This window comes from Pelmatolapia mariae, linkage group LG2, assembly GCF_036321145.2.
Source record: "Pelmatolapia mariae isolate MD_Pm_ZW linkage group LG2, Pm_UMD_F_2, whole genome shotgun sequence".
NCBI lineage: Eukaryota > Metazoa > Chordata > Actinopteri > Cichliformes > Cichlidae > Pelmatolapia > Pelmatolapia mariae.
In genome coordinates this window covers 36,654,987-36,682,900 of record NC_086228.1, presented here as the reverse complement: position 1 = coordinate 36,682,900, position 27,914 = coordinate 36,654,987, and the positions used below count along the sequence as shown (strand labels likewise).

The following is a 27,914-nucleotide window of genomic DNA, read 5'->3' as shown; positions in this document are numbered from 1 at the left end:
CTGATAATTGACCTTTGGTTTTTAGTTCCAAAGAAACATGAGGGGATGCTTCGAAAAGTCTGCCTTCCAGAGGCCGATCCACTCCAACACCAGTGTCCTCCTTAGCCACGAACGTTATCACAGTTGTTGCAAACGCACTAAGCTGCTGTTAACTGGACCATTAACTTGAGCTTGAGCTGCAGTAACTTAACTACAGTTTATTATTACTTTGGTTGTAAAGGTATATGAGTAGAAATCAGACCTTTACAATACAATACAATACAAACTTTATTTATAGAGCACATTTAAAAACCAGCGGTATACCAAAGTGCTTAACATAAAAGACTAAAAAAGTAACATGAGTATTATAAGGCCTCAGCAAAGTATCAAATATACTCACAGGTCATTGCCACTAATACACAGGGGTAGTATAAAATGCATATCAAGTAAAAACATAGTAAAAGCACAAGCCATAAAAAATATGTATAAAGAAAAATAGAGTAAGCCTAAAAGTCAGGTACGAGCATTAACAAGCAGGAAAAGCGAGATTAAACAAATAGGTTTTTAACCGTGATTTAAAAGACTGGATAGAATCGGACGCCCGGATCGCAATCGGAAGGTTATTCCACAACTCTGGTGCAGCCAGGGCAAACGCCCGGTCACCTCTAGACTTCAGCCGAGATCTAGGCTGCACCAAGAGAAACTGAGTAGATGATCTTAATGCTCTGGCAGGAACATACAATTTAAGGAGTTTGCTAAGGTAGCTCGGTGCTGTGTTGTTGGTAATTTTAAACGTAAGCAGCAGTATTTTAAATTGTATACGGTATTTAATGGGTAGCCAATGCAGGTCAGCTAGAACAGGGGTGATACAGGCAAACTTCCCAGTTCTGGTCAGAATGCGTGCCGCAGCATTTTGGACTGTCTGCAGTCTATGAAGAAGGGCAGAGTGAAGACCGAAATACAGTGAATTACAGTAATCCAGCCTAGAGGTCACAAAGGCGTGGATGAGCTTTTCCAGGTCCTTATGCGGAACATAGTGCCTAGCCTTAGAGATGAGACGCAGTTGGTAGAAACTAGATCTAACTACAGCAGACACTTGTTTATCGAATTTGAACGAGCTGTCAAGCAACACGCCCAGATTGCTAACAGTGTCAGAAAGGGAGCTGGTAAGGGAACCAAAGGCATCACGAAGTTGGCCATGAGGAACCTTGCTGCCAAATACCACGATTTCAGTTTTCTTATCATTTAGAATAAGAGAGTTTGCTAAGAGCCATTCTTTGACCTCGCGCATGCACTCTTGAAAGCAGTGCAAGGACAAAGCAAGATCATCATTTAGTTCAAAGTAGATCTGTATATCATCAGCATAGCAGTGACCTTTCTGGATGCTCCTTTTTCTGCCAAAGCCCTTCTATAACCACAACACTGAATAAAAAGGATCTTTGCTATTTATTGACGTCAGTTAAAGACAAATCCCCAGGCTGGCTGGAGGAAATTTTTTTTTGTTTTGTTAAAAGACTACTCAATATATCCAAGCTTTGGCAAACAGAGCTCATTCTCTATGACAATCAGGTTCAATCGCATCTAGCCACAGTGTTTTGTGCACGAGCCAGTGCGGTCTAATCCAGCACTCATTAAGCCAGTCTAGTATAAGGTTACAAAAACGACTAGACACTGGTTTCAGTTTACTGCTGCATCACTGGATTCATTCATTACAATAACAGCTATGAATTGCATGCCTTCTCTGTGTGGCTTTTTGGAAATGTTTTGCTCAGTGTCTGGCACAATCAAGGAATTGTGACAGTTCTGACAAGATGAAACACATCAGTCCACTGAAGGAGAGAGACATCACAGAGCAGGGGGAGGAAGGAAAGGTACGAGAAGAGTAGGAATGGGAGGAGGAGCAGGAGGAATTCCTGCATGTACGGACTGGTAGGAGCAGCAGGGCTATAACAGTTTACACATATTGTTTTAGAAAATGTAATAATCTGTAGAATAATCTGAAGCAGACTATAATTTAAAAATAAGTACATGACTGATGGTGATGCATATTAGAATTTGAGGTTGATATAATGAGTTTACTCTCTCATTGGACCATTTTGTTGGTTATTACTTTGGATTCATGCTGCCCAAACAAAGAAACGGGTCCCTTTTGTGGCATTCTTGATAGAGTGTATGTTTTATTTATTTTATGTTTTATACTAACGTTTCTTCTGCTTATCTGCACATAGCAGTTACATGTGAGTTTAAATAAACATTTGCCAATGGTGTTCTTTCAGTGCCAATAGGTGTGGCAACTGCTTTGATATTAATTTAACGATTATAAAAACTTTACTAACACTGGCTAACAGTATCTAACAGCAGCTAACAATATCTAACAGCAGCTAACCGTGGCTAAAACAGCTGTGTTTACGGACAGAAAAGTTTAGGATATCTTCAAAATTTATCACTGTATCACTGTAAATAGATGTGGACACTTTGTATATTGAGATAAACATGGACTAACAGCCTACTGTCACTATGAAGAGTGAGATGAGAAGGTAAGAAGAGAGAATTCTGTTAGTGGTGAGATTTGACACACTGTAACTTTAATTTAGAAATGTTACAGTTACACTATGAGCACTTTATGTAGCAAAGATAGCACCAAGCTAAAGGGGTGTTCACAGATTTTGAATGAGTTGCTCAGTTTGAGTTTCTTTTCAAATAAATACTCCCACATATTAGCATAATTTTTCCGTGTGAAATATGCGAACCATTGAGGAACATTTACATTATTAAAAGCTTAAAAGTAACCTCCGAAGGCAACATGCTGCCTTTCACAACCCAGTGCTTACCTTTGTATATTTTTAATAGATTATTTCTAAGTTTAAGGCAATGTTTACATGTACAATATATCGATATATGTTTTCATTTAAATAACCTAGAAATTTTTCTTACTCTATCGTTAAACATACCAAAAATAAAAATTCCCTTATTAAGTAAAAGGTTGTAAGTGGTTGTTAAATAAGTTATCAAAGCTGTGAAAAGATGCCAGATATGAGACCTGCTTCCAGATAGATTATAGTTACAGTGTTATAAACGTAATGTAAATAGGCTGAAATAGTTAGAACTACTTACATTAGTTTATATATAATGTACTTCAAGTCTGCCCACCAAAGGGTTTATTGTTTGAAGTTGATAAACACAAGCTATTAATGCTAATTAAGCTACTGTTAGTGTTACTGCATTTTATTTGTTTAGCATTACATATCAGTTAGCCATAAGTGAGTTTTCGTGTTTCTCTCTCTTTCATTAGTGCAGAACTTTATGTTCTTAGTAAATCTCACCATTGTCTCCGAAGAACACAGAGAGTGTTTTCTCTGGCTTGGTGCTCAAACATGACCGCGGGCATGAGGAGGAGGCTTGGTTAAGGGAAAGGGTGGCGCCGAGGGGGCGGAGCGGCTCCCTTCTCCGGGCGGCGTCAGCAGAAGAAAACGGGACAGAGGGGCAGAGGGAGGCCGACAGAGAGATTGGTTTCCCCGGGTTATTTTACTCCATCCGCCGACTTCAGGTAAGAGCAATGAGCGTTTCAGGGCGTTTTCTCGTGACTAATGACAGGAGGTAAAGACTTTTATGCATCGGAAGAAAACAATTTAAAACTCACTGCGACGCATCAGCTGTCCGTCCATTCATTTAGAAATCACATTTTACAGCTTATGTGGGGATGCTTGTAGAGACGGTATTCAATAATATTTTAAATTACTAAAATACGCAGTATTTGTGGGTTAGATGGCTCATGGCATGCACACATGGTAGTTAAGCAAAAATGTCACCTTGCGTATTACTTTTATTCTTATTTCATGACTTTGTCTTCTTGGAGTACTATATAACTTCTAAGTTGCATATATTATTTCAGCCTATTGTGCGTTACGTGCAGCCTGTCTGATAAAACTCCCACTCAGGCTTCAGCCACACGATTAAAGGTGATTTGGGTAATAGACGTGAAAGTGGCTTTTTCTCTCAGTGAGTGCTAGAATGTGATTGGCGGACGGTGCAGCAGAAGCGGCCGGACGAGGTGCGTCGTCACACTGAGCGTGTGTCAGGTTTTATAAGCTGTAAACATCATTCATGTGTACGGGCTCCGCATAATCTAAATCTGCAGTACAAATTGCATGCAGACAGCCAGACTTTTCCAGTGGGCTCCGGTGCTGCAGTGCTGTTCAGTCAGTGTCACGTCTTACAACAGAGGGGTAATTTTGTGGTGGTCGGTTTGTCCAAATAATAGTCATTACTACCCCCCCCCCCCCCCCCCCCACACACACACACACTAATAATAATACTCATAAAAGGATTTGGATTTATTGGCAAGGACATGTCCATCTGAAGGTTTGATCTTCCTAAAGCAGTGACACCTGGTGGCGGCATGATATGCACATTTCCTATAAAACTGAGTATTGTGAAAGAGTTGCTGCACAATTAAAATGTTTAGATCATAATACGATATTTTCAAAATAATCCACAATCCGAATCACATTTTTGCTTTTACAAGCTTAAAAACCTGTGAAATCTAGCTTGTGAAATCAACATTAAAAAACAGCAACACGTTTTTTAATACCTCTATGCTGTTTGCACCAGTTCAAAGCAGTAGTATGATGTGCACATATTTGGGCTGGTTTGCATTAGGAGAGATGCTTTTCCTTTCTTTATTCAAATAACCGTGGGTATAGCTAACTGCCATCTGACCACCACTGTTGTCTTCTTAACAGAGTACATGGGAGGGGCATTTGTTTCTAGTTTTTATAGAGATATTAGAAGGCTTGTATTCAAGTGCCTGTATCCATGTGTATCTGGTTGAGAAACCACTGTTTGCATATTCACGCTCAGCTTTGCCTGTTAATTTGTTTGTCATGCTGTAACATGATCAGGGTGCATGGGAGTTTTTTTTTCAAGAGCAGCCCTAATAGGAGCTCAGTTTTTGGAAAAACAACCCAAAAACTTTATCTAACAGAGAAGTGAAAAACTCACTATTAGGAGTATCCTGCCAGAGTCTCCTGGGCTGATTTCTTTTTCTGGAGACAAAGTAAATGCTAGCATGATAAAGTAAATCTTTCTTCCAAAACCTTTGATCTCACTTTTTCTATGTGATATTTGGGGACAGACAGAGTTGCTGTAGAATGCTAATAATGCTTTATTTGCCTGAATGTTATTGGCTTCCTCCCTTAGGTTTCTATTGATTGTCTTGAGTGTGTGATGCATCAAGTTGGAATGCCTTCTAGTAACTGGGCTCTGGTCTCTGCAGCAGAAAACTCTTTCTCAAACTAAATCATATACATTGCAGTCTAGCCTTACTACCTCCTGTATATCCACAGTACTGGATCAGTATCTGATCAACTGTGCAATGAGTGGTCAAGCTTCTACAGAGTTGTGTATTTGCTATTTTATTTGATAGAATTTGTTTATTTAAATGTACCTTCCAGGTAAAACAGATGTATTCAGGAAACACTTAAACTAGCCTACTGCAGCCATCCCCAAAGTCATGAGTGCTGCAACCCACTTAAAAACCAGAAAATCCCATAAGGTCCACCCAATCTTAAATCTGCACTCTAATCGAAATACAAGAGAAAATTATGTATTTACTTTAAAATTTCACTCAAAACCATCAAAAAATTACAGGTTGTTGGGTATAAATTGCTAAAGCTGCCCGGTCATGTGCACATTGTTAAGGCCAATGTGTGACCCATCTGCCACTGGGACACAAACACTTTGATAGTCTCTGGCCTATTGGATGGCTGTACGAAATGATCCCTAATAACATTTAATATTTTTGGTATCATTGCTGGAAATATTGCCAGTGCCAACTGCTATAAATACTGTAAACAGCATATTTGGAGCCGCTCTGCTGGACAAGCTGTGTCATTACACCAAGCTTCATTTCTTCTATTTACAGCTGCTTTCAATAATGATATTGGTGTATGGCTATTATACCACTCAGGCTGAATGCTGTAATGTACACTCACCTGCCATTTCATTAGTTACCCCTTTTAAGTACTGAGTTGGACCCCCTTTCACTTTCAAAGCTGCCTTAATTCTTCATGGCATAGATTCAACAAGGTGCTGGAAGCATGCCTCAGAGATTTTGGTCCATATTGACACAATAACATCACACAGTTGCTGCAGATTTGTTGGCTGCACATCCATGATGCAAATTTCTCATTCCACCATGTCCCAGAGGTCCTCTTTAGTACTGAGATCTGGTGACTGTGGAGGCCATTTGCATACAGGGAACTGAGACAAAGTCCTTTTGAGATGGTGTTTAAATGATGTTTGGTTAGTACTAAGGGGCCTAAAGTATGCCAACAAAGAACAGGTGCACTTGAGGAAATGGCCAGTGAATGCCCATGGCGTCTGTTTTGTTCTTTTAGAAGATTTTAGCAATGATAGGCTGGTGTAACTACAGCGCTAAAGAGCCCTGCCTGTGATAGCTCAAGCTACTGACTTCTTCCTGACGGAGTTATCAGAGTTTTGCTGTGTGAGATCTGCAGCTGGCTCCAGGTTGAGAGAAGCATTTAACAGTAAATGCAGAAATAATGAGTAATACAGTAATACAACTGTCTGTATGTCATACTGAGACATACTGATTTATTCAAGTGCAGCCATGTATCTGAAACTAAACAAACAGACTGTTTAAGCGCTATCACGGAAAGCTGGGAAATGCTATTCCAACCAGCAGTAATGTAATCACTGAGATAAATCTGCACTGCTAAAAAGAAAATTATTGGCGCAGGGCAAACTGAAGCACTGCAGCCAGTTCAGTCACAATGCATGCATAAGGATAAAAGCCTTTTATGGTCATTACTCCTGATGCTCTGTGTGACGTGTCCGGAGTTGGTACGCAGCACTTACGTGCATCATTTGCCTGTGTAGGTGTCAGGTGTCTCACAGGTGTCGGAATGTCAAAGTCTTTCAGTGCCGAGGAGATGGCGGAGATAAAGGAGGCCTTTAACAAAGTGGGTGAGTAAAAATGTGTGTGTTTGTGTGTGTGCGTTCACATTGCAGATATCTATGAATTAGCCACTTATTTTTGACTGTGTGGTGTACATGACTGTGAAAAGTGCCTCTTTGTGCACGCCTGTGTGCGTGTGCAGGATCTGGCAGACAGAAGCTTTGATACGCCTACGTTCCCGTTATTGTCTAAAGCAGCGGTCCCCAACCCCCGGGCCACGGACCGTTAGCGGGCCGTGAGTCGTTTGGTACCGGGCCGCGAGAGTTGAAGCTCGGGTGTGAAATTGATGGTTTTCAGGGTTTTTAACGCTAACTCGGTTCCCTGGGTCTTTTCCCCATTTTTTTGGTACCAGACCGCACAGAAAAAATAAATAACTTACTAGTGCACGATCACCTGTCTTTGCTTTTAAAAGAGTCTGAGTGGTACTTCCCATTCACAAAAGACCCACGAACTGACAAGGAATGGATCCGCGACCCATCTGTCAATACACACCGGGCGAATCCAGCATGTCTGTGCAAGAAGAAGATCGACTGTTGGAGATCACAAATGACGGCGGCTTTAAAAGTATGTTCGAGACATCAACTACTCTGGATAAAAGTCATGGCAGAATATCCCAAGACTGCCACAACAGCACACACACGTTATCTGTGTGAAGCGGGGTTTTCTGCGGTTCCGGCTACCAAAACAAAATTGCGGAGCAGGCTGAGCATAAGCAACACACTTCAGGTGTCATTGTCTCCCCTCTCATTGATTTAGCGTTATGGTGAATTATATATTTTCATGTACTTTATATATGTTTTGTAGTTGTGTGTCTTATTTTGAAAGAAATATTTACGCGTTACCATAGCGACCAGAGAGCATTAAGGGGCAGAGAGGAGGATGTTACTCTCAATTTTGTTGGTGCATTTCAGGAGGACGCTGCTAATAAAGTTACACAATTACACAGTGAATTCGCTTATTATTAATAAATTTACAAAATAACACAGTTTTTGTCTCGGTCGTATCATTTTATTTTGTTGTATTTATCGGCGACACCTTAAAGGCCGGTCCGTGAAAATATTGTCTGACATTAAACCGTCCATGGAGCAAAAAAGGACCGCTGCACTAAAGGAGCAATTCAGCAAATTTTCCTCCAAAAAAGTTGGAACACTGTGTAACATGTAAGAAGAGAAACGAATGCCATGATTTGCACATCATTTCAATGGAAAATACTACAAAGTAAACATAAGCTGAGACTTTAGGGCACTGACTCTTAGCATGTCACAATGGCAGCGCTTTAAATCTCGCCCTGCATATCTGGAAAACTGTAAATAAAGAAATAAAGAGTAGAAGTTTAAGCTTAAGTAAAGTTCTCTTTCATTTCATTTCCTGTCTCGACACACCACGTGTAGATACGGATGGCAATGGGTACATCTCCTCCACCGAACTTGGCGATCTCTTCCGAGAGGTTGGCTGTCCTGTCCCCGGATATCAGCTCAGACAACTCCTCCAGAAGCTGGACCTGAACAACGACAGCAAAATTGAATTATCAGAGTTCGAGGCTGTAGGTAACACTAGTTAACTAACTAACTGTAGTAATTCACAGCTTTACTAACAGTTTACTCACAGCAGCCAAAAAAGTAAACATGTTACATAAAAATCTGTTTATATACTAATGTACTGTAGAGAAAGGCAAACTACCATAACATATTAAGTGATAAATGACTTATATTGGTTATTATCTTGACAAATATACAGTAACCATGGTTTGATTGTCTGTAAGTTAGCGTGTGTTTGCATATATATTCAGCTCTTTAAGGAACTCAAGGACGACCGCATAGCCCAGAGTTTCAGGAAAGCTCTCAACAAGAAAGAAGGCATTGTAGCCATCGGGGGCACCAGCGAGCTCTCAAGTGCAGGAACTCAACATTCGATCTCTGGTTAGTAACGCCATATATAATATGTGTGGTGTCACCGCCCAGTGGAGTCAGAGAACTCTCTGATCAAACAGCCTCAGGTTTTAGTCATCGCAGAAACAGATCTGACACTTGGCTTTGTCGTATTTCAGAGCAGGAGCGCTTCGCCTTTGCCAACTACCTCAACTCGGCTTTGGAGAAGGATCCCGACTGTCAGCACGTTCTCCCCATCAACCCCAACACCGAGGATCTGTTTAAAGCTGTCGGAGATGGCATCATGCTCTGGTAAAGCAGTTTTCTTTAGACGCTGTTTTCAAGTGTCACGTTCAGGCAGTGCGCTAAGATGCTTCCCTCACTGTTTCAGTAAACTCATCAACCTCTCTGTGCCTGACACCATCGACGAGAGAACCATCAACAAAAAGAAACTGACTCCTTTCACCAAACAGGTCAGTTGGTTCCCTTTCACATCTTAATCTTGTGCTGGTTTAATGCGATTTAACCCCTGACCCTTCATATCCTACAGGAGAATCTGAACTTGGCTCTGAATTCTGCTTCAGCCATCGGGTGCCAGGTCGTCAACATCGGAGCTCAAGATCTGAAGGAGGGGAAACCTCATCTGGTGCTCGGGCTCCTCTGGCAGATTATCAAGATAGGGCTGTTTGCCGATATCGAGCTGAGCCGCAATGAAGGTGGAGCACATAGAAGTGCAGCTAGATTTGTCTGTGGAGAGGGAATTTTGCAAACATGCAAAAAGTAAAACACAATTTAAAGGGGACCCATTATTTGTTTTCCTATATTTTCTATCATTTCACTTCCTGGCCACAAAAAAGTGACTCACTGTAAAATGTCACATTGAACTGCCTTTAGCTCGTCACTAAGCTAATGCAGTGTCACTACATTTACTTCTATCCAAAGCTGCACTGACGTTTTTGACAAAATCTGAACCCTCTTTGACAGTTTGAGCCCAGTGAATCCTGGCTTTGTCATCCTGAACTGACTGAAGCAGGCCCAGATTATAACACTGCCCCCACACGCTCGTACAGTAGACACATACCGTTCACATGTACAGGATGTGTCTGTGTGTTAATGGAAGGCTCCTACCTATTTGCTTAGTTAAAACCAGGTGGTGATGGGTTTCCTGTCCAGGCTGTATATATACACTATTAGACCAGTGGCTGAACTTTCAGATAATGAGTTCGATACATTTAATTTCTGTCTTCAGCGTGCTCCGTTTCAGACAGTTTTTTTGATTCTTGGCTCATCTCACTGTTCAGACCTTCTGTTTGTAAGGAGCAGCCAATCAGAAGAGGAGCTGAAATGACAGTAGACAAACTATAGCAGATAAAAACAGGAGAGTCCCAGGATCAAAACATGGAAGTTTATATAGCAGTTGTCCTTTAAATACATGCTGTAGTTTAGTTTAGGCACCAGAGTCATTCCTCTCTCTCTGTATAGCTATTGCAGCGTTGCTAGAGGAAGGTGAGAGTCTGGAGGAACTGATGAAGCTCAGTCCTGAAGAGCTGCTGCTCCGCTGGGTCAATTTCCATTTAAAGAAAGTCGGGATGAAGATATCAAACTTTTCTGCTGATGTTAAGGTAAGAAAATGTAACCAGTCGCTTCACTGTTTGCTATCAGAAACTGAATCCTTATTTGATCTTTTACAGAAAAAAATTACATTCTCTTCAGGGTAATATATCTGTGACAGTATAAACACTTCATTCATGGGTTGTAGCTCTCACACACGGGTGTTTGAAGATTAAACATTAAACTAGAATATTTAAATGATGAGGGCAGAATATGCACAAATAGTCCCTGTGAAACAGAAGAACGTTTGTTTTCCACTCATGGCTCTGTTTGATTTCACATGTCTAATATGGTCATGTCAGGCTAAACACAGCTACCTGCTTTTCTCTGAACTTTCTCTTCATGAGGGACAGCCAATCAGAGGGAAGATGGCTAAAGGGGAAGGACGCTTTAAAGACAGAGGGTAGTTTGTTTCAGGTAGAGGATCAACTGATTATCTCCACCAAAGCCCAGCATGAGCAAAATAATTATAGGTCAAATTAAATAGATCAGCGGTCCCCAATCCCCAGAGTCGTTTGGTACCGGGGCGCAAGAGTTGAGGCTTGAGTGTGAAATTTATGGTTTTCGGAGTTTTTATTGTTATTTTATCGTTATTTTGTATCGTATTTATCGTTAACTCGGTTTCCCTGGGTCTTTTTCCGTTTATTATGAATAAATCTTCTCTTTTTTTGGTACCGGTACTACTTTCATTTTGTTATGCTTATCCGCGACACCTTATCCGCAACATAAACTGGTCCGTGGTGCAAAACAGGTTGGGGACGGCTGAAATAGATGTTCAGTAAAATATTAAAAAGCAAAGGCAGGTTGGCTCTGCAGTTGGCTGCAATTAACTGTATTCTGCTTTCATATAAAAATTTGTAAATGCACTTTTATTTTTGCACACATTTACACACATTAAACACACATTTACATTTATTTTGCATGAGTATTGTCACATATTGCAACAACACATAATGCTATTGAAATCAACCCTGAATAAATGAATAAATGTCACTCAAAATGCATGTTTACTCTCAAAATGCTGACTTTAACTAATCAAACTACGCTAAGTACAAGTAGAATATAAATATTACATTTGATTGAATTTTACTTCTTCATGTTTGTTGAGGGTGAAGAATCTTTTTTTTAGCGCTGGGAATAAACACGAGTGCAGTCTGACACGGGTCTGTCTCTGCCTTTGTGCACTTCTGTTCCCACGCAGGACTCCAAGGCCTACTTCCACCTGCTCGAGCAGATCGCCCCAGATGGCAGCAAAGAGGATGTTCCCCGTGTTAACATTGAAATGAGCGGTCTATATGTGAGTTTGCTTGAAAGGCATCGTGTCGTTTGCCTTGTAGATTCTTTGTTTGTAGTGCTGTTCTAGTCAGGCCTAACCCTCCATACACACCCTGCATACACACACACAGTAGAAAAATGCCCCAGTGATGTCAGAGAAAATGGTTCAATTTCTTTATTTGAACGCTTGAAAATAGAACCAATACAGAGGATGAATCTGTCTTTTAAATACATGCATATCACACGCCTCTGTGCCTGTGTGTGTGTCACAGGAGCAGGATCTGGTAAAGAGAGCAGAGTGCATGCTGCAGCAGGCCAACCGTCTGGGCTGCAGGCAGTTTGTCACTGCCACCGATGTCGTGAGTGGAAACTCTAAGCTCAACATGGCCTTCGTGGCGACCCTCTTCAACAAACACCCGGCCCTCACTAAACCAGAGAACCAAGAGTGGATTGTGGAGAGTAAGCATGGATGAGCATTTCCTTTCTCGCTCCTGTAGTCGCTGAGGTAAGATCCTGTGGCTGACTCTGTCTTTCGCGATCTCCAGGTGAGACCAGGGAGGAGAGAACTTTCAGGAACTGGATGAACTCTCTCGGCGTCTCTCCAAATGTTCATCATATCTATGGGTCAGTGTGCGATCTGTACCGTTTAGCAACACTCTGATATGTAGTTTACATGTGCACGTTCACCTCACACGCCACTGTGTGTATGTACAGTGATCTGCAGGATGCCATAGTGATTCTGCAGCTTTATGAAAAGATTAAGGTTCCAGTGGACTGGGACAAAGTCAATCGCCCTCCATTCAAAGCAACAGGAGGAGGCCACTTAAAAAAGGTAAATACACAAACTGCTTCATTCAAAGAACAGTTTTTAATAAAACGACACATACACATTTAATGGGTGTGCATGATGCTCATTTCCAGCTCCACATATTTATGCCTTAGATTGGGTCTTGGTGGAGCACCTTGTTTTGTTTCACACTTGACACACATTCTTCCCGTCTCTTTAAGACAACTGTTTTCTTATTGGCTGCCCCTCATACAGAGACAGTCTAGTCAGCAGATGGATGGAGCTTGTACGCTGACAGTCTAAGCTTAGGTGACCATATTAAGGACATCTTACTCACAGCGATGACAGCCAAGAATAGAAAAACTGTCTGAGTGTTTAGAGCAGCCTGGAACAGGCTAACATTACTAACGTTTTACACAGCAATGTGTAAAACGTTAGTAAAAACAGAATGTATCCAGAATGTATCCATCCATCAACAACATTAACAAATCTCATAAATCCATATTTTACTCACAGTAGAATTTAGAAAAAACTGCATCTACAGATTGACCTTTTTAGTATTATGTTTTAAAATGGTAATCTACTCTTTTTAAACATTTGATATGTTTTCTATTATAAATTAAATGTGGCTTTTGAAATTTGCAATGTTTTGTTTGTGTGCGTGTAAAAACTAGGATTCCCAAAAAACTTGGGACAGTGTATAAAGTGTAAACAACAAGTTGCAGATCCCAAAAATGTCTTTGTGCGCACTGCAGATTGAAAACTGTAACTACGCCGTGCAGCTGGGGAAGCAAAAAGCCGGTTTTTTCCTGGTGGGGATTGGTGGACAGGACCTGTACGACGGAAACGCTACTCTAACCCTGGCACTGGTGTGGCAGCTGATGAGGAGGTGATTTTCTTGGGATTCCTATGTTGGGTTTGCAGTACAGTCGAGGACAGATAGGGGGTGCTGCTGTGTCAGGATGGAAACCGAAAAAGTCAGAGCTCTCTCAGCGAGTTCATTGAGTTTAATGCGCTGAGCTGTTATGAAGAGACACATCGGTGCACTGATGATTAAAAACACCGGGGCTTATGGGAAATATAGTGCTCAGTAATGAGGCTAATATTCTCACATCCACATGCAGGTACACGTTAAATGTCCTCAAAGACCTTGGACATGGAGAAGTTGCTGGAGATGATGTGATCATTTCCTGGGTCAACAAGACTTTGTCTGGCGCTGGCAAGACTTCCTCTATAAAAAGCTTCAAGGTAAAAAGTTACACTTTGCCAGAGAAAGTATGCATTCATTACACAAACTAGCCAATTACTAGTGTAATGTGAGATATTCTCACATGTATATTCTGTTTTGTCACTGTGGATTATTGCTTGTGAAGAGTGAAAGACCAGCTGTGGACGTGTGATGCTTGTGTGCTCCTCTGTTTAGGACAAAATAATCAGTAGCAGTCTGCCAGTTCTCGACCTGATTGATGCCATCCAGCCGCAGAGTGTGAACTTTGAACTGGTTAAAAAGGAAAATCTGTCAGATGAAGACAAACTGAACAATGCCAAGTAATCACCTCTGCTGCTCTGTTTGTTTCCAGTAGTTACTGGGCTTTTGTATTTCATTACATTGCTATCTAGAACCTTAGCTGGCAGTGGGGCATTCTGATTATTACATCAACGTTGTGATGATGAGGTGATACGCTCTAATTACCATCCTTCCTTTCTCCAGGTATGCCATCTCCATGGCGAGGAAGATTGGTGCCAAAGTCTATGCCCTGCCTGAAGACCTGGTAGAGGTCAACCCCAAAATGGTGATGACCATCTTCGCCTGCCTGATGGGGAGAGGGATGAAGAAAGCTTAAAGGAGACACGCTTGCACCTAAATACAAACAGACACACGTGTAGTGGGCATAGATGTACTGCGTTGTTGTTTTATGTGGTTATTCTGAGCTAGCCAAAACAGAGGGAATCCAATCTGAGTGTAAACAGTAAAGTGCAGTAAAGTGGGACTTCTTTAACAGCTACATGATATAAAGGTTGAGGTTTGGTTTGGGTTTACTTTGGATCTCATTTTTACGATCGTTTACGAGCGGTGATCATCGTCTGCTCGCTGAGATGAATCTAATAGAGCGCTGACTATCACAGGGTCTGAGCCATGCATGCTAGGACTGTGCGAAGGGAAAACCTGTTAAGAAAATATGAAATTGTGTCTTTATGTTTGTCTTTAAGTTATGACACGTGGCAAATATTCAAAAACAACTACTTCACATGTCACATAGAAGCACCTAATGCTGCCTTTCCTCCATTCCTGAACATATTTAACATTTTCTCAGCTGCTTTTTCCTCTCAACTTCCCATGTGTCAGTTATTGTTCTCAAGCCATAATAATCTTTCATGTATATGACCAAAGCTGTGCTAGATTATAGGTAGTTTATATATTCACAGAATATAAAACTGAAAACTGTTTTAACCTTCAGTGTCTATTAAATGCTTTGACTAGGATTTTTAACCCAGAACAGCACATCTGTAGTGCTTTTTTCTAGCATTGACACTTTGTCTGTAGATGGTCTATTCCAGTATAACACTTGAATTCAGTAGCTCTGCTTTTGCTGCCATGATGACTGCAATAAACAACCTCAAAGGTTTAGTCCCGGATGCATTTAAAGTCATGCGAGCAATACTTTCAATGTGCTGTGTGCACAATTACGTCTGTTATGGTAAACAATAAAATCTTTTTTCATATATTATCTAGTTTTGTGTTCTGTGTGATTTGTTCTGTTGGAGTTTCAAGCGTGTTTTTGCAACAACCACACATTTACTTACTGAACAGAACCAATAGCAGTCATTCATTTCCATTTCCTTAAATATTATTATTGAGATTTTGCTTCCATCACGTAGCAAATAGCACGATGTTATATTTATTTGTATTTAGCAATTAAAGACTGTTTTACATTTAATTGATGGCACAGCTGAGGCTACTCTGAATGTTCTTGGTCTACTGAAACAGGATTTCAAGGATAAATGTAAGTTTCATTTTTAAAAGCACTCAGAGTCCTGACAGGGACTAGAAAGAGAGAGCAGATTTCTCCTGTTTTGGCTTCCCTTCATTGGCTTCCTGTTAAATCCAGAATTCAAAATCCTGCTCCTCACATACAAGGTCTTAAATAATCAGGCCCCATCTTATCTTAATGACCTTGTAGTACCATATCACCCTATTAGAGCACTTCATTCTCACACTGCAGGCTTACTTGTTGTTCCTAGAGTATTTAAAAGTAGAATGGGAGGCAGAGCCTTCAGTTTTCAGGCCCCTCTTCTGTGGAACCAGCTTCCAGTTTGGATTCAGGAGACAGACACTATCTCTACTTTCAAGATTAGGCTTCAAACTTTCCTTTTTGATAAAGCATATAGTTAGGGCTGGACCAGGTGACCCTGAATCCTCCCTTAGTTATGCTGCAATAGACGTAGGCTGCCAGGGATTCCCATGATGCATCGAGTTTTTCCTTTCCAGTCACCTTTCTCACTCACTGTGTCAATAGACCTCTCTGCATTGAGTCATACTTGTTATTAATCTCTGTCTCTCTTCCACAGCATGTCTTTATCCTGTCTTCCTTCTCTCACCCCAACCAATCACAGCAGATGGCCCCGCCCCTCCCTGAGCCTGGTTCTGCTGGAGGTTTCTTCCTGTTAAAAGGGAGTTTTTCCTTCCCACTGTCGCCAAAGTGCTTGCTCATAGGGGGTCATATGATTGTTGGGTTTTTCTTTGTATCTATTATTGTACGATCTACTGTACAATATAAAGTGCCTTGAGGCGACTGCTGTTGTGATTTGGCGCTATATGGTAAATGGCCTGTATTTGTATAGCGCTTTACACGTCCAGTCATCCACCCATTCACACACTATATAAATAAAATTGAATTGAATTGAATTGAATTGAATTATATACCAGTCATTTCTTTTGTGTATGTGTGTGCTGCTTAAGTATTACATCAAAGAGTTGGCTTTAACTTCAGTCAATCTGCTCAGCAAACAGCAGCAGGTTAATCCAAATCTTCTACTGGATTGGGGAGGGTGGAGTGAACTCAACGTCATGCTCGAGAAACCGGTTTGAGATGATCTGAGCTCTGTGACGTTGATCGTTATCTGAAGATGCGTACACTGTGGTCATAAAGGAATGGACATGGTCAGCAACAGTACTCGGGTAGGCTGTGCCATTTATGCTCAATACTCCCAAAGTGTGCCAAGAAAGCATCAGCCCACACCGTTACACCACCACTACCTGTCAGAAGCACTGATAGAAGGCAGCATGAAGCAAATAAGAAGACTCATCAGAGCAGGCAACCCTTTTCCAATCTACTGTTGTCCAGTTTTGGTGAGCATGTGTGAAATGTGGCATCAATGTACTGTTTTTACCTGACAGGAGCGGCAGCTGGTGTGCATTCTGCTGCTGTCGCCCATCTGCTTAACACTGCTCTTCTGCATGACTTGGTTGTTTTTGAGTTACTGTTGCCCTCCTGGCAGCTTGAAGCAGACTGGCCGTCTCCTCTGACTGCTGGGATCCACAAGTTATTTTTGCCAGAAGAACTGCTGCACACTGCATATTTCCTCTTCTCTCTATAAACACTAGAGAGGGTTGTGTGGGAAAATCCCAGCAGATCACAGACCAGCCTGTGTGATACCATCAACCACGCCACATTTAAAGTTGTTTAAATCACTTTTCTTCATCATTCTGATGCTCAAACCGAACTTAGGTGCGTTTTCCTGCACAATCATGCCAAAAATCCATTGGGTTGCTGCCCTGTGATTGGCTGATTAGATTCACATTAGCCAATAGTTGAACAGTTGGTCCTGAGAAAGTGGCCATTTTACTTATTTTTATATTTAGGACTCAAGGTCTCAAGAAGTTTATTGTCATTTCGTATGGTATTACCCAGCCTGAAACAAAATACTGTTTCTCACCAGCCTCTACAGTGCAATAAGCAATACAGTTTAAAAAGAATAAGTTTAAAAAAAGAGCAGCAAAAAAAGGCATAAATAGCATAAGATCTAAGTTCTAAAACAAACTCCAGTCACATTTGTTTGGGTAGATAGCAGCAGTCCTTTCACAGATTTAATAATATGATTACAAAGTATTTCCATAAACTTTGCAGAAACTATCAGGACGCTGTTACGGCTGGCTCGTAAGGCTGGAACATAACAACCATTTACTCTCTAATGAAGGTCATAGTCATCAGTCCATTCATCCATTCCGCTTATCCTTATCAGGATCACGGGGAGGCTCCTGAAGCTCATATATTACCCAATACTGAAAGCACAAAACCAAAAAGGAACAGCAACCTAACACAAAGGCCAGATTGCTGCTTGACGACGGAGCGTAAAGGAGCAGAAAGAGCCGAGGCAGAAGCCACTATACTACATCTATCATCAGGGGGCGGGTCCTAGGACTCAAAAACACAAATCACAGCCAAATGTATGCACAGACAAGCAAACAATAGCAGTGCTAGCGATCCATAACCTTGTTTTAACGAACTAATTTTACATACAGCCTGCTTTGATCTTAAGTGGGCCGGACCAGTGAAAATCCCCTTTCTGTCAGTGTGAAGACTTTTAGCTAAACACTTAATCCCTGAGATGTCTTAATATTGTTATTGTGCATGTACAAGAATTACTAAAGGCTTTTTAGAATAGAATAGAATTGTAGCTTATTATGTGGCAGGTAGTGGAAAAACTGTAACTTTTTCCATTGAATTGTTTATCTATCTATTTGGTGTAGTGTGAAAGTCTTTATCAACAGGAAATCTGTCAAATTTATGAAAAAACAGTTTAAAGTTCAAAATCCATGCACTCCTTCACATTATCCAAAGCATTCGAGCTGCACAGGTTGGAATTCTTCGCTGAGCTGATTCTGGTCCCCGGGCCTTATGTTTGATGCCCCTGACTTAGAGTGTTAAATACAAGTTCAGAGTTATCTGAAGCAAAAATGAACTAAGCTATGATTTCAAAACAAAGCATTATGTTAAAAGATGTTAAGACACTGATGGGAACCGACATTATATTTGATTTGCTATTTCAGGAAAATGACAGGCAGTATCCATCAAGGGTTTAAGTGATGTTTTCAGTGGAGGCAGTGTGCACAGTAGCATGACCTAACATGGGTGGAATGCAGTCAGTGTTAACTTTACTGAATATACAGCAAGGTGACTATCTCCAGGCTTAAAATGAGCAGGAGTTGTTTTTGTGAAACAAAGGCTTAAACATTTGCAGCTGTCCTGCAATATAACAGGGAAAACTGGGACAGGTCAGTTGAGCTTCTGACAGGTTGTTAATGTGTCTGCAGTGTGGCGTATTTGTCATCACTGCAGCAGGGATAGCTGCTATCATGATTGAGAGGCAGCTGCTTCACTTTCTAAATGTGTGCTGGTAATAACTGAGCCAATTACACGTGACAATCGATCCCAGAAATGACTTTTACCCTGAAAGGCACTCGTGTTTTCTGTCATTTTGAACAGACATGTCAACATCCCGTCACAACCAATCAAAACACATGGTGAAAACACATTTTTGGATAGATGGGTATATTTTTGTGTTGCTTTGTTATCCATCTGAACAGAGCTGAAATAGTGCAGGTGCACTCATAAAAACATGCTTCTCTCTCAGTAATCAGCAGAATACACACACACAAGCACAAAGACACATTTCCAGATCAGAGGCCACTTCAAACGAGATTCTTGAATTCAGATGAGCATGCTGGTGAAAAGAAACACACACATATATGCACGTACACACACAATTTGCAATTTAAACGATGCTTTTTTCCCCCCGAGTACCACGTGATCGTTCCTTTTATCGGTTACATTTGTTCACTCCATCCACCGTGTTATATGTGAATTGCACTAGAGTCTGTTCATCGTGTCTTATAGCCTGTAAAAGACGTTGTGTTTTGTTTTGCAGTTTTAGAAAGAAATAATACTTTGGCGAGATGCACAGGATCTGAGCTGATGGACTGACCACCTGAACGCTGGAGCATCAGAACAGTTGTCAGGTTTGCTGAATGGATCACTTTTGCATTTCTGTCTCTCCCTCTTATGGTCTGTTGTCATAACTACTGTACAGCTTGTTGCTATGTCATCTGGTTTCTGTGGTGATGCTCGACAAAGGATGACCTCGTACTAGATGACCTTCCATATAAGTGCGATATGTGGGTGTGAGTGTGCACGCGTGAGTGTGTGTTCTGACACATATTCTGACGGTGCTTGGGATCTTAAGTTGGGTACAGCCGACCTGGCTCCATGTGTGTGTTTTGTTGTGTTGTTTTGTGTTTTTTTCGCAGTGAACAAAATGAAAATGACTTGAGTGTTGCTGTGTTTGCGTCTGTAGGATGACGGGTCTGGTCCAGGATTCTCACAGGCTGTCTGTGAAAACATGGACAGAGGAGGAGAGTGACCGAGCTGAGAGCACACTTAGCAGGTACACACACACACACACACACACACACACACACACACACACACACACACACACACACACACACACACACACACACAGGTATTGTTACAATTTAGTTGATGCTTAAATCCGTATTCTTTCTCATGGCCAGCAGGGGGCGACTACCGTGATAGCAAAATTAGTCCAAGTGGACAGAAGGATATGTACGGGAGCCCGTTTCTGCCATGAAAAAAAAAAATCCATAACTCAAAATTTCGAGTTATGGATGCTTTTTTGTTTTTAGAGGCAGAAACGGGCTCCCATAGATATGAGACAATGAACTAACTGCTGTTTTAAACCTGACAAAGTTCTGATCTTAATCACTAGTTTCAAGTTTTATTCATAGCAACAGATGTGTTTTAAGATTTACTGTACCATGTGGAGTATACAGTGTCCCAGCTGTCGGTCCCAGTTAGATCCGGTCCACCTTCATGATGTCTAATTTAAAACAACAACAACTGGGAACTCCCAGGCCCTCCAAAGTGTGGAGGCCTATCTCCCCTCACCACACTCCCTGCCGGTAACTGATGCCCTCAGGGGTTGGTGCATTGGTGGTTCTTGGTGTCCGGGGCTGGGCGCTCAGGTATACACCAGCTCACTCCCAGTGGCTACTTGGCGGGGCCTGGTGCCTGTCGCTCGGTCAGGCCTCTTCCGGGGCAAAGGGGGCCCTTGGGCCTCCGGCCTCGGGGCCTGCGACTCGGTTCACTCTGGCACAGCTGGCTGCCGGCAGAGCTGGCGGGCACGCCAGTGCAGCCCCCTCTGGCTTCTGCTCCGTGGCTACTGGGTGACCCCTCGTCTGGGGATCTCCCCAGCCCTTCCCAGGAGGGTGGCACGGATGCCCCTCCGGTGGTACTCCTTGGACTCCCACACTCTGGGGTCCCTGGATGTCTGGAGCCTGGATCTCCTCCATGCCTGCTTCATGCCCTGGGGGACGGGGCTATGGCCCTCCACACCCTCTAGCAGACCGTTACATGGGGAAACCTTTTGTATACAAGCGCGCTGATCCACACAGGTGTGCACACGGGTGTTCACTGTTCGTAGACATAAACTACACCTTTCTTAGCTGCTACTTCAAAGCACATTGTGCGATGTCTGTCCTGCGTGCTGCACAACAACATTCAATATTTAGTATTTACTGCTGTTCACACTTAGCTAGATTAACGTGATGGTGTTGTGTTTAGTATGTTGCTTTGTTTTGTTTTGTTTTGTCTTTTTTTTTGCTTGTTTTCTCTTCTTTTTCTCTCAACAGGTGATCCAGGAGATTTTTTTTCTCTCTTTGTCTTTGTAAGTGCCCTTTCTCACTGTCCCTTTTCCCTTCTGTTTTTCTTTTCCTTCCTCTCTTTCTTTCTCCCTTTTCTATCCCCCAGTCATGTCTGTCCCATCTGTAACAACTGAAAATAAAATAAATAAAGTTGATCAAATGGACCAATACGGCAATGCCATGATGATCCATTTGGCAAAATAAATCCATTTGGTATCCTTGTTGGTCTTCAGACAACAATTCTGACGGCTAAAGAACCAAATGGGACAGACAAAAAAAAAAAACAACAACAACAACAACTTCAGACTTTAAAACAAGAAAGTAATGAGTAACACCACACTGGCTTCATCTTTCAGCCTAGGGCTGGAGGTGATTGTTTTTTTATCCCCAGCTCTGTTTGCAATAACTCTACTAGTTTTGTTAGTTTCGTAAAGTTATTGAAAGCTCTTGCTCTACACACTGTTTGCTGAGTTACATGGTTTGTGTGTTATGTGTTTTGTATGTGCATGAATACACAGAGGACAGTCAATATGTGACGACACTTCTTCAGAGCTACAGCAAATGGCAGCCATTGACAGGAGAGATGCTGGTTCCCAGAATTCCTTTCGGGCCCGAGGGGCTCTGTCCAGGTATGATCGCTGATTTTCAGATGATAATGGAGAATTAACAGCATGACCGTAAAACAGTACAATAGTGAATGTTTTAGCTGGATACAACCACAATAACACTTTCTGCCTGTTTGTCTTCAGGATAGTCAGTATGGTGATGACCCTGAGAGAATGGGCGCAGAAGAGTTTGGCTGAGGAGACGGAGCGACCGGATTCTTTCCTGGAGCGGTTCAGAGGCCCCGCTAACATGGACATACAGGCGCCGCCCAGCAGGTTCAGCCACAGCCGTACCGGCTCAGATGCAGATCACGAAATCAGACGCTCCAGACGCACGTGAGGAAACAACAGCTAACATGCAAACAGTGTGAAACTTCAGTTCATGCTTACTGTCTGTCTTTGGTTCTCTCTGTCAGGAGAAAAAAGTGTAATATTGTGGTCTTATCTCCATCTGATGACGCGTACTATTACTGGCTGATGGTGATTGGTGCTGCAGCCTTTTACAACTGGACCCTGCTAGTTGTCAGGTAGGGAGCTGACATTGGATCCCACAGTGCCTGCTTCCTCTAATACAAATGGTCAAACTCCCTCTCAGAAGCAGATTCCTGTTTGTGTTATTACTCTTACTAACACGTCTCTGGGGCAATGACACGTGTCTGGAATAGCAGATTGATATCATTTTTGTCACTTTGGTGTGTGTATTTCTTTAGGGCTTGTTTCGATGAACTCCAGATGAGAAACGTGCTCATCTGGCAAGTGCTGGACTACACCTGTGATGGAGTCTATATCCTGGATATTGCTGTTCGGCTTCACACAGGTACTCTGATAAGTTTCCATCATGAAACAGACAAGAAACTACTGAACATGAAATATTATGACACTGACCTCTTTTTTGTTCCTGATGGAATCTTAATTCAGGTTTCTAAAAATCCCAGAAGTGGGACATTGTATTTACATTTATTATGTACATCAAGGTTTCTTGGATCAAGGCTTGATGATCAAAGATGTGCGCCGTCTGAGAGAAACCTACATTCGAACGTTACAGTGTCAGTTTGACATCTGCTCCATTCTTCCAACTGACCTCTTGTACCTGATTGTTGGAATCGGCTACACTCCGCTTCTTCGATTCAACAGACTGCTGCGCCTGCCCCGTCTCTTTGAGTTCTTTGAGCGTACAGAAACACGAACGGGCTACCCCAATGCTTTCCGCATCTGTAAACTGATTCTGTACATCCTGGTCATAATCCACTGGAATGCCTGCGGATACTACAGCTTCTCCAAAATCCTGGGACTGGGCTCTGACTCATGGGTTTATCCCAATGCGTCTGACCCTGAGTTTGGCACCTTGTCACGAAGTTATATATACTGCCTATACTGGTCGACCATGACGCTGACCACTATAGGAGAAACTCCTCCACCCGTTAGAGATGAAGAATATCTGTTCCTGATATTTGACTTTCTGGTAGGTTTATAGCTTACTCGAACCCTATACAAAAGGTGTATACTAGTTTTTCCAGTCTGCTAAAACAGTTACTACTGGTATTTCTCTCCAGGTTGGTGTTCTGATATTTGCCTCCATTGTGGGTAATGTTGGATCCATGATTTCTAATATGAATGCAACAAGAGCAACCTTTCAAACACGTGTAGATGGACTCAAACACTACATGCACTTCAGACATGTCAGCAAGGTGCTGGAGCAGCGTGTCATCCGCTGGTTTGACTACCTTTGGACCAATCAGAAGACAATTGATGAACAAGAAGTCCTCAAGAGTCTGCCTAATAAACTGAGGGCAGAGATAGCTATTAATGTTCACCTGGACACACTTAAGAAGGTAAAGACCCATGTCTTACCCTTTTACCTCACTTGGCAAAACTAGTCAAACGATCTGAAGTTCCTAAGTGTTGCTTTTGTGTCTGTTTTTCGACCTAGGTGCGTATCTTCCAGGACTGTGAGGCAGGCCTCCTTGTAGAATTGGTGTTAAAACTCCGACCGCAAGTTTTCAGTCCTGGAGACTACATCTGTAGAAAGGTATCACGTTTACTGGTTTACCTAACTGTAAATATGCAATAGATACAAGGGCTGTCCAACGTCACTGTCCAACAATTCTGCTAAAATTTATGAAGCACATACACAAAAATAAATTCATTAAATCTTTCTTCGACTTTCTTACGCCTTCTCCTAAACTGTTTGGTGGCTGGACCTCTGAGGCAGATGAGACTTCCCTCAAATTCCTTGAGGCTTTGGATGTGGTGGGGCTGTCCTGGTTGACATGCTTTTGGAAGTTCCCGTGCCTTTAGAATAAAGAAATGGGGTGCTGGTTTCCCTTCAACTTCACTTGGATCCCAGCCTCCCTGGCAAGGTCTATGCCAGGGTGCTGGAGAGGGAAGCCCACTTTTTAGTCAAACCTCAAATCCAGAAGCAACAATGTGGTTTTCTTTCTGGTTGTTAAATCCTGGACGAGTTCTTTTTCCTCATAGATATTTGAGGGTGCATCGGAGTTTGCCTAGCCAGTCTAGATGCGTTTGTGGTCTTGGAGAAGGCATTCAACCACGAACCAGTGTCCTGAGGAGGATGTTTGGAAGTAAGGGGGATAGGACCTGTTGTTACAAGCTATTGGATCAAACACAGAATTTGCTTGTGCATGCATGCATCCAGGGCTGTACATGCATGTGCATTCTTGTACAAGCAAAACATTATAACACTTGTAAAAAAACCAACCCCCCCCCAAAAAAGCTCCATATCATTGCCAATAGCCAGAAACTTCATAGGCACCTTTACTTCTTGGTAGCTGAAGCTAGTAACATACCTAGCAATACCCGGTTATCAAGACAGATGTCATAATTCTCTTGATACAGTGTTGCTGTTAAAAATGCTAATACATATTTTTTGTCTGTGTTTTTTATCCAAGGGAGATGTGGGTAAAGAGATGTACATAATTAAAGAGGGCCGCCTGGCAGTGGTTGGGGAGGATGGCGTCACACAGTTAGCTGTTCTGACCGCAGGAAGTTGCTTTGGAGAAATCAGCATCCTAAACATCAGCGGCAGCAAGATGGGGAATAGACGCACGGCTAATATTAGGAGCCTGGGATATTCTGACCTGTTCTGCCTTTCCAAACAAGACCTGATGGAGGCGCTACAGGAGTTTCCCCATGCCAGGGCACAGCTGGAGCAGAGGGGGCGGGACATCCTGATGAAGGAGGGACTTCTGGAGGAAGTGAATGTGTCTGCAGGGGAGGAGTTGGAGACGAAGGTGGAGAGGCTAGAAACCAGTCTTGATCGGTTGCAGGTCAGTACTGTTATGCTGAATATTGTAGCTGGTGGTCTTGTTTCTCATAACACAGTTTCTTGCATTATGGCTCTTTGTTTTTGAAAAATTAGAATGACTAATAACATTGATGTTACTTTCAGACGTGTTTGGCCCGTCTGCAGAGTGAATTCAACTCATCCCAGCTTCGACTGAAACAGCGAATAACGGCCCTGGAAAGCAACATCCCCACAGCAGCAACTGGCAGCGGCTTCCTGTCAGATGCTGACGGCAATGAGAGTATTTCTGGTGGTGACAGTGTGCGAAGTGAAATTACCTTCCGATTTTGATGGAATCATTAAAAAAAATGTCTTAAATTAGTTTTCCTGAAATATTTAGGATAATTTCTTCTTAGAAGTTTCTTTTAGTTTGAAGCTTTCTTAATACCACTGAACAGTTGCTCACACCTTTATGATTAAATATATAGATAAAATTGCAAGTATACAGTAGAGTAATGCAATAAATAAACAATGCTTGAGAGAGAGGGAACCTAAAGAAGAAAAATACAGCTGACTTATGTCCTAATTATGTCTTAATCTACTATTTGGCATGCATTAAAGGTACAGTATGTAAAATCTCACCACTACATGTCAGCAGATTGCAGTCAACTAAATCCTCTTTTCTTACCCCTCGCATTTCAACTGTACAAAGGCCCTTTCACATAGGATACGGCATGCGCTGCACTCACTGCTAGCTAGAGTGAATGCACGTAAAGTTGTGTCAAAAAGTTTACCAAACTCAGATATGAACAGAATGTTTTCCTTCATCACGTGGCTGAACTTTGAGCAGCTGAATTGTCTTTGATGTGCATCTAACATTGCAGAACTTGAACACTTTGTAACTAAACTCTCTTATGATGCGAGAATGTAATCAAATTGTTTATCAGAGGGAAAGTAGGATTTTTAGGACACTTAAGCCTGACATTAGCTGGTATAATGTTAGCTTATGTTTTGTTTTTGTTGCATTTTTTTAGTGGCTTTTTGTTAGCTGTCTGAAAACAGCAGGTTTGCATGCCTAACCTGCTGACACTAGCTAACTGTGACAGTAATGAAAATGTTTAAGTCCTAAATTCATTTAAGGACATAAGGCTTGAGGCGAGGAGGAAGAAAATGAGGTGCAAATGAGGAAGGAGAGTGGGCAAGGGTGTAGGAGGTGAATGGAGGCATAATGACATAATGAGAATGAGAACGATCTTGCCACTGATTTCTAGCCACATACATAAAACACGATTACAGCGATGTCCACTTTGGCCACTGTATTTAAGATTTGTGTGACAAAAAGGCAGCTTCCACAAAGCCACTTTGTATTTTTCATGGATTAATTATGAGTTCATGAGAATGGACCAGTTTGTTGGTAGACTTAATTAGAGTCTAATCAGCGTTCATATAAGTACAATAGTATTTTTATGTTAAATAACTTTAGAAAAAGACTTACTATACCATCAAATCATTAAACTTAATCACATAAGTGTGAAGGTTTTTCTGGTCATGTGGTTGGTTTGTCTTTGTTAGTATGCCTGTTAGCAGGATTTTTCCCATGGAGCTTTTATCAGTGGTGGGGCTTGCTCCAACTTAGAAATGATTAACTTAAGCATTCATCTGAAAAAAACCCTCTTGTTCTCAAGAAATAATAATACATTTGGATCAGATATCCTGGGGATTCAGTTCATGGTGTGGAGGGGACTTTCAGCCCTGTAAATGGTTTCAGACTGGGTCCCTCTTATCTGCGTTATGCTATCATACAGTGTGCATTTTTAGTTTATGAGGACTCCTGCTGTTCAAAGTGTTCCATTGATCACATTTTCTGTCATAGCCCATTTCCTTTCCTTTCATTTCATCCGCTCTAATTAAAGAGATTAATACAGAGCACATCTTTCATCCTTCTGTCTTAGTGATCACAGATAAAACAGCATGAGTCATTTTATTATTTTCCGTGTTTTTAGCATGCGGTTTAGTCTATTTCTCAGAAACTCTGAAAAAATATGAACAATTTTGTTATTAAAATGGTATATTTTTAACACAAATACTGAACATTTATTAACAATAAATTACATAATTTGAATGCATTCTTTTATACTGTGTGTGTGTGTGTGTGTGTGTGCAAGTTAATAACGGTGTCATACCCATTATAACATGGTAACTGTATAACTGCAGTCATGTCAGCAACTGATTTTAGAGCAAAGTCCAACACTACATAGCTGTGAGATTTCAGGAAGTGATTTTTAAGGATCTCCAGGAACGGGAAAAGATCACTGTTGAAAAGCAGGTAAAAAAAACAATTTAAAAACAATTTATTTGCTTTGTTGTTCTTTTATTTTCGCCCTTCATTGTTAATGTTTATCTCTCTTGTCTCTGCGTTTCTCTCTGGCTTGCATTTGACTTCATCTTCTTGTTTTCCTCTGCTTTATTTGCACTTTATCTTCCTGCCCCTGATCATTGTAGTCACAGAACAAATATATAACGAATGATTATGTTTTTTCTTCCTTCAGAATCTTTGAACGTGGTCTTAACCAAGTATGTTTAGTCCATGCATGTGTATACAGTAACACCTGTAGACAGTATGAGCATTGCTGAAAATGTGTTAATACATAGTGTTTCTGACTCATGTCAAAAACTGTTCAGTTCAGTACAATTCGCAAAGTTTTCTGTTGTGTTTTATTATTTATTAAGATTAAAAGACTGAAACACCCCATATTCAGATGATTTCTTATGGGACTAAAATTAAAGTCTTCCTCAATGAACACATCCATCCAAGGGTGATTAGGGATGAAGGACCAGAGC

The 27,914-nt window shown here is 41.5% G+C and overlaps 2 protein-coding genes across 2 annotated transcripts; both read left to right on the top strand.

Annotated features, from left to right (window-relative positions):
- Positions 1-3,440: 3,440 nt before the first annotated feature.
- LOC134646247 (plastin-2-like) lies at positions 3,441-15,228 on the top strand. The gene is made up of 16 exons (XM_063500072.1): positions 3,441-3,526; positions 6,880-6,966; positions 8,350-8,501; positions 8,748-8,877; positions 9,006-9,138; positions 9,218-9,299; positions 9,377-9,542; positions 10,309-10,448; positions 11,639-11,734; positions 11,985-12,171; positions 12,258-12,336; positions 12,427-12,544; positions 13,255-13,388; positions 13,624-13,747; positions 13,923-14,047; positions 14,211-15,228. The coding sequence occupies exons 2-16, from the start codon at positions 6,906-6,908 to the stop codon at positions 14,341-14,343; spliced, it is 1,860 nt and encodes a 619-aa protein (XP_063356142.1). The 5' UTR covers positions 3,441-3,526; positions 6,880-6,905; the 3' UTR covers positions 14,344-15,228.
- A 4,628-nt stretch (positions 15,229-19,856) lies between these two features.
- Positions 19,857-25,714, top strand: LOC134637645 (cyclic nucleotide-gated cation channel-like). Its single transcript, XM_063488124.1, has 10 exons — positions 19,857-19,945; positions 21,743-21,853; positions 21,974-22,165; positions 22,246-22,356; positions 22,540-22,646; positions 22,804-23,291; positions 23,383-23,661; positions 23,760-23,858; positions 24,739-25,116; positions 25,239-25,714. The coding sequence occupies exons 1-10, from the start codon at positions 19,857-19,859 to the stop codon at positions 25,422-25,424; spliced, it is 2,040 nt and encodes a 679-aa protein (XP_063344194.1). The 3' UTR covers positions 25,425-25,714.
- The last annotated feature ends 2,200 nt before the right edge of the window (positions 25,715-27,914 follow it).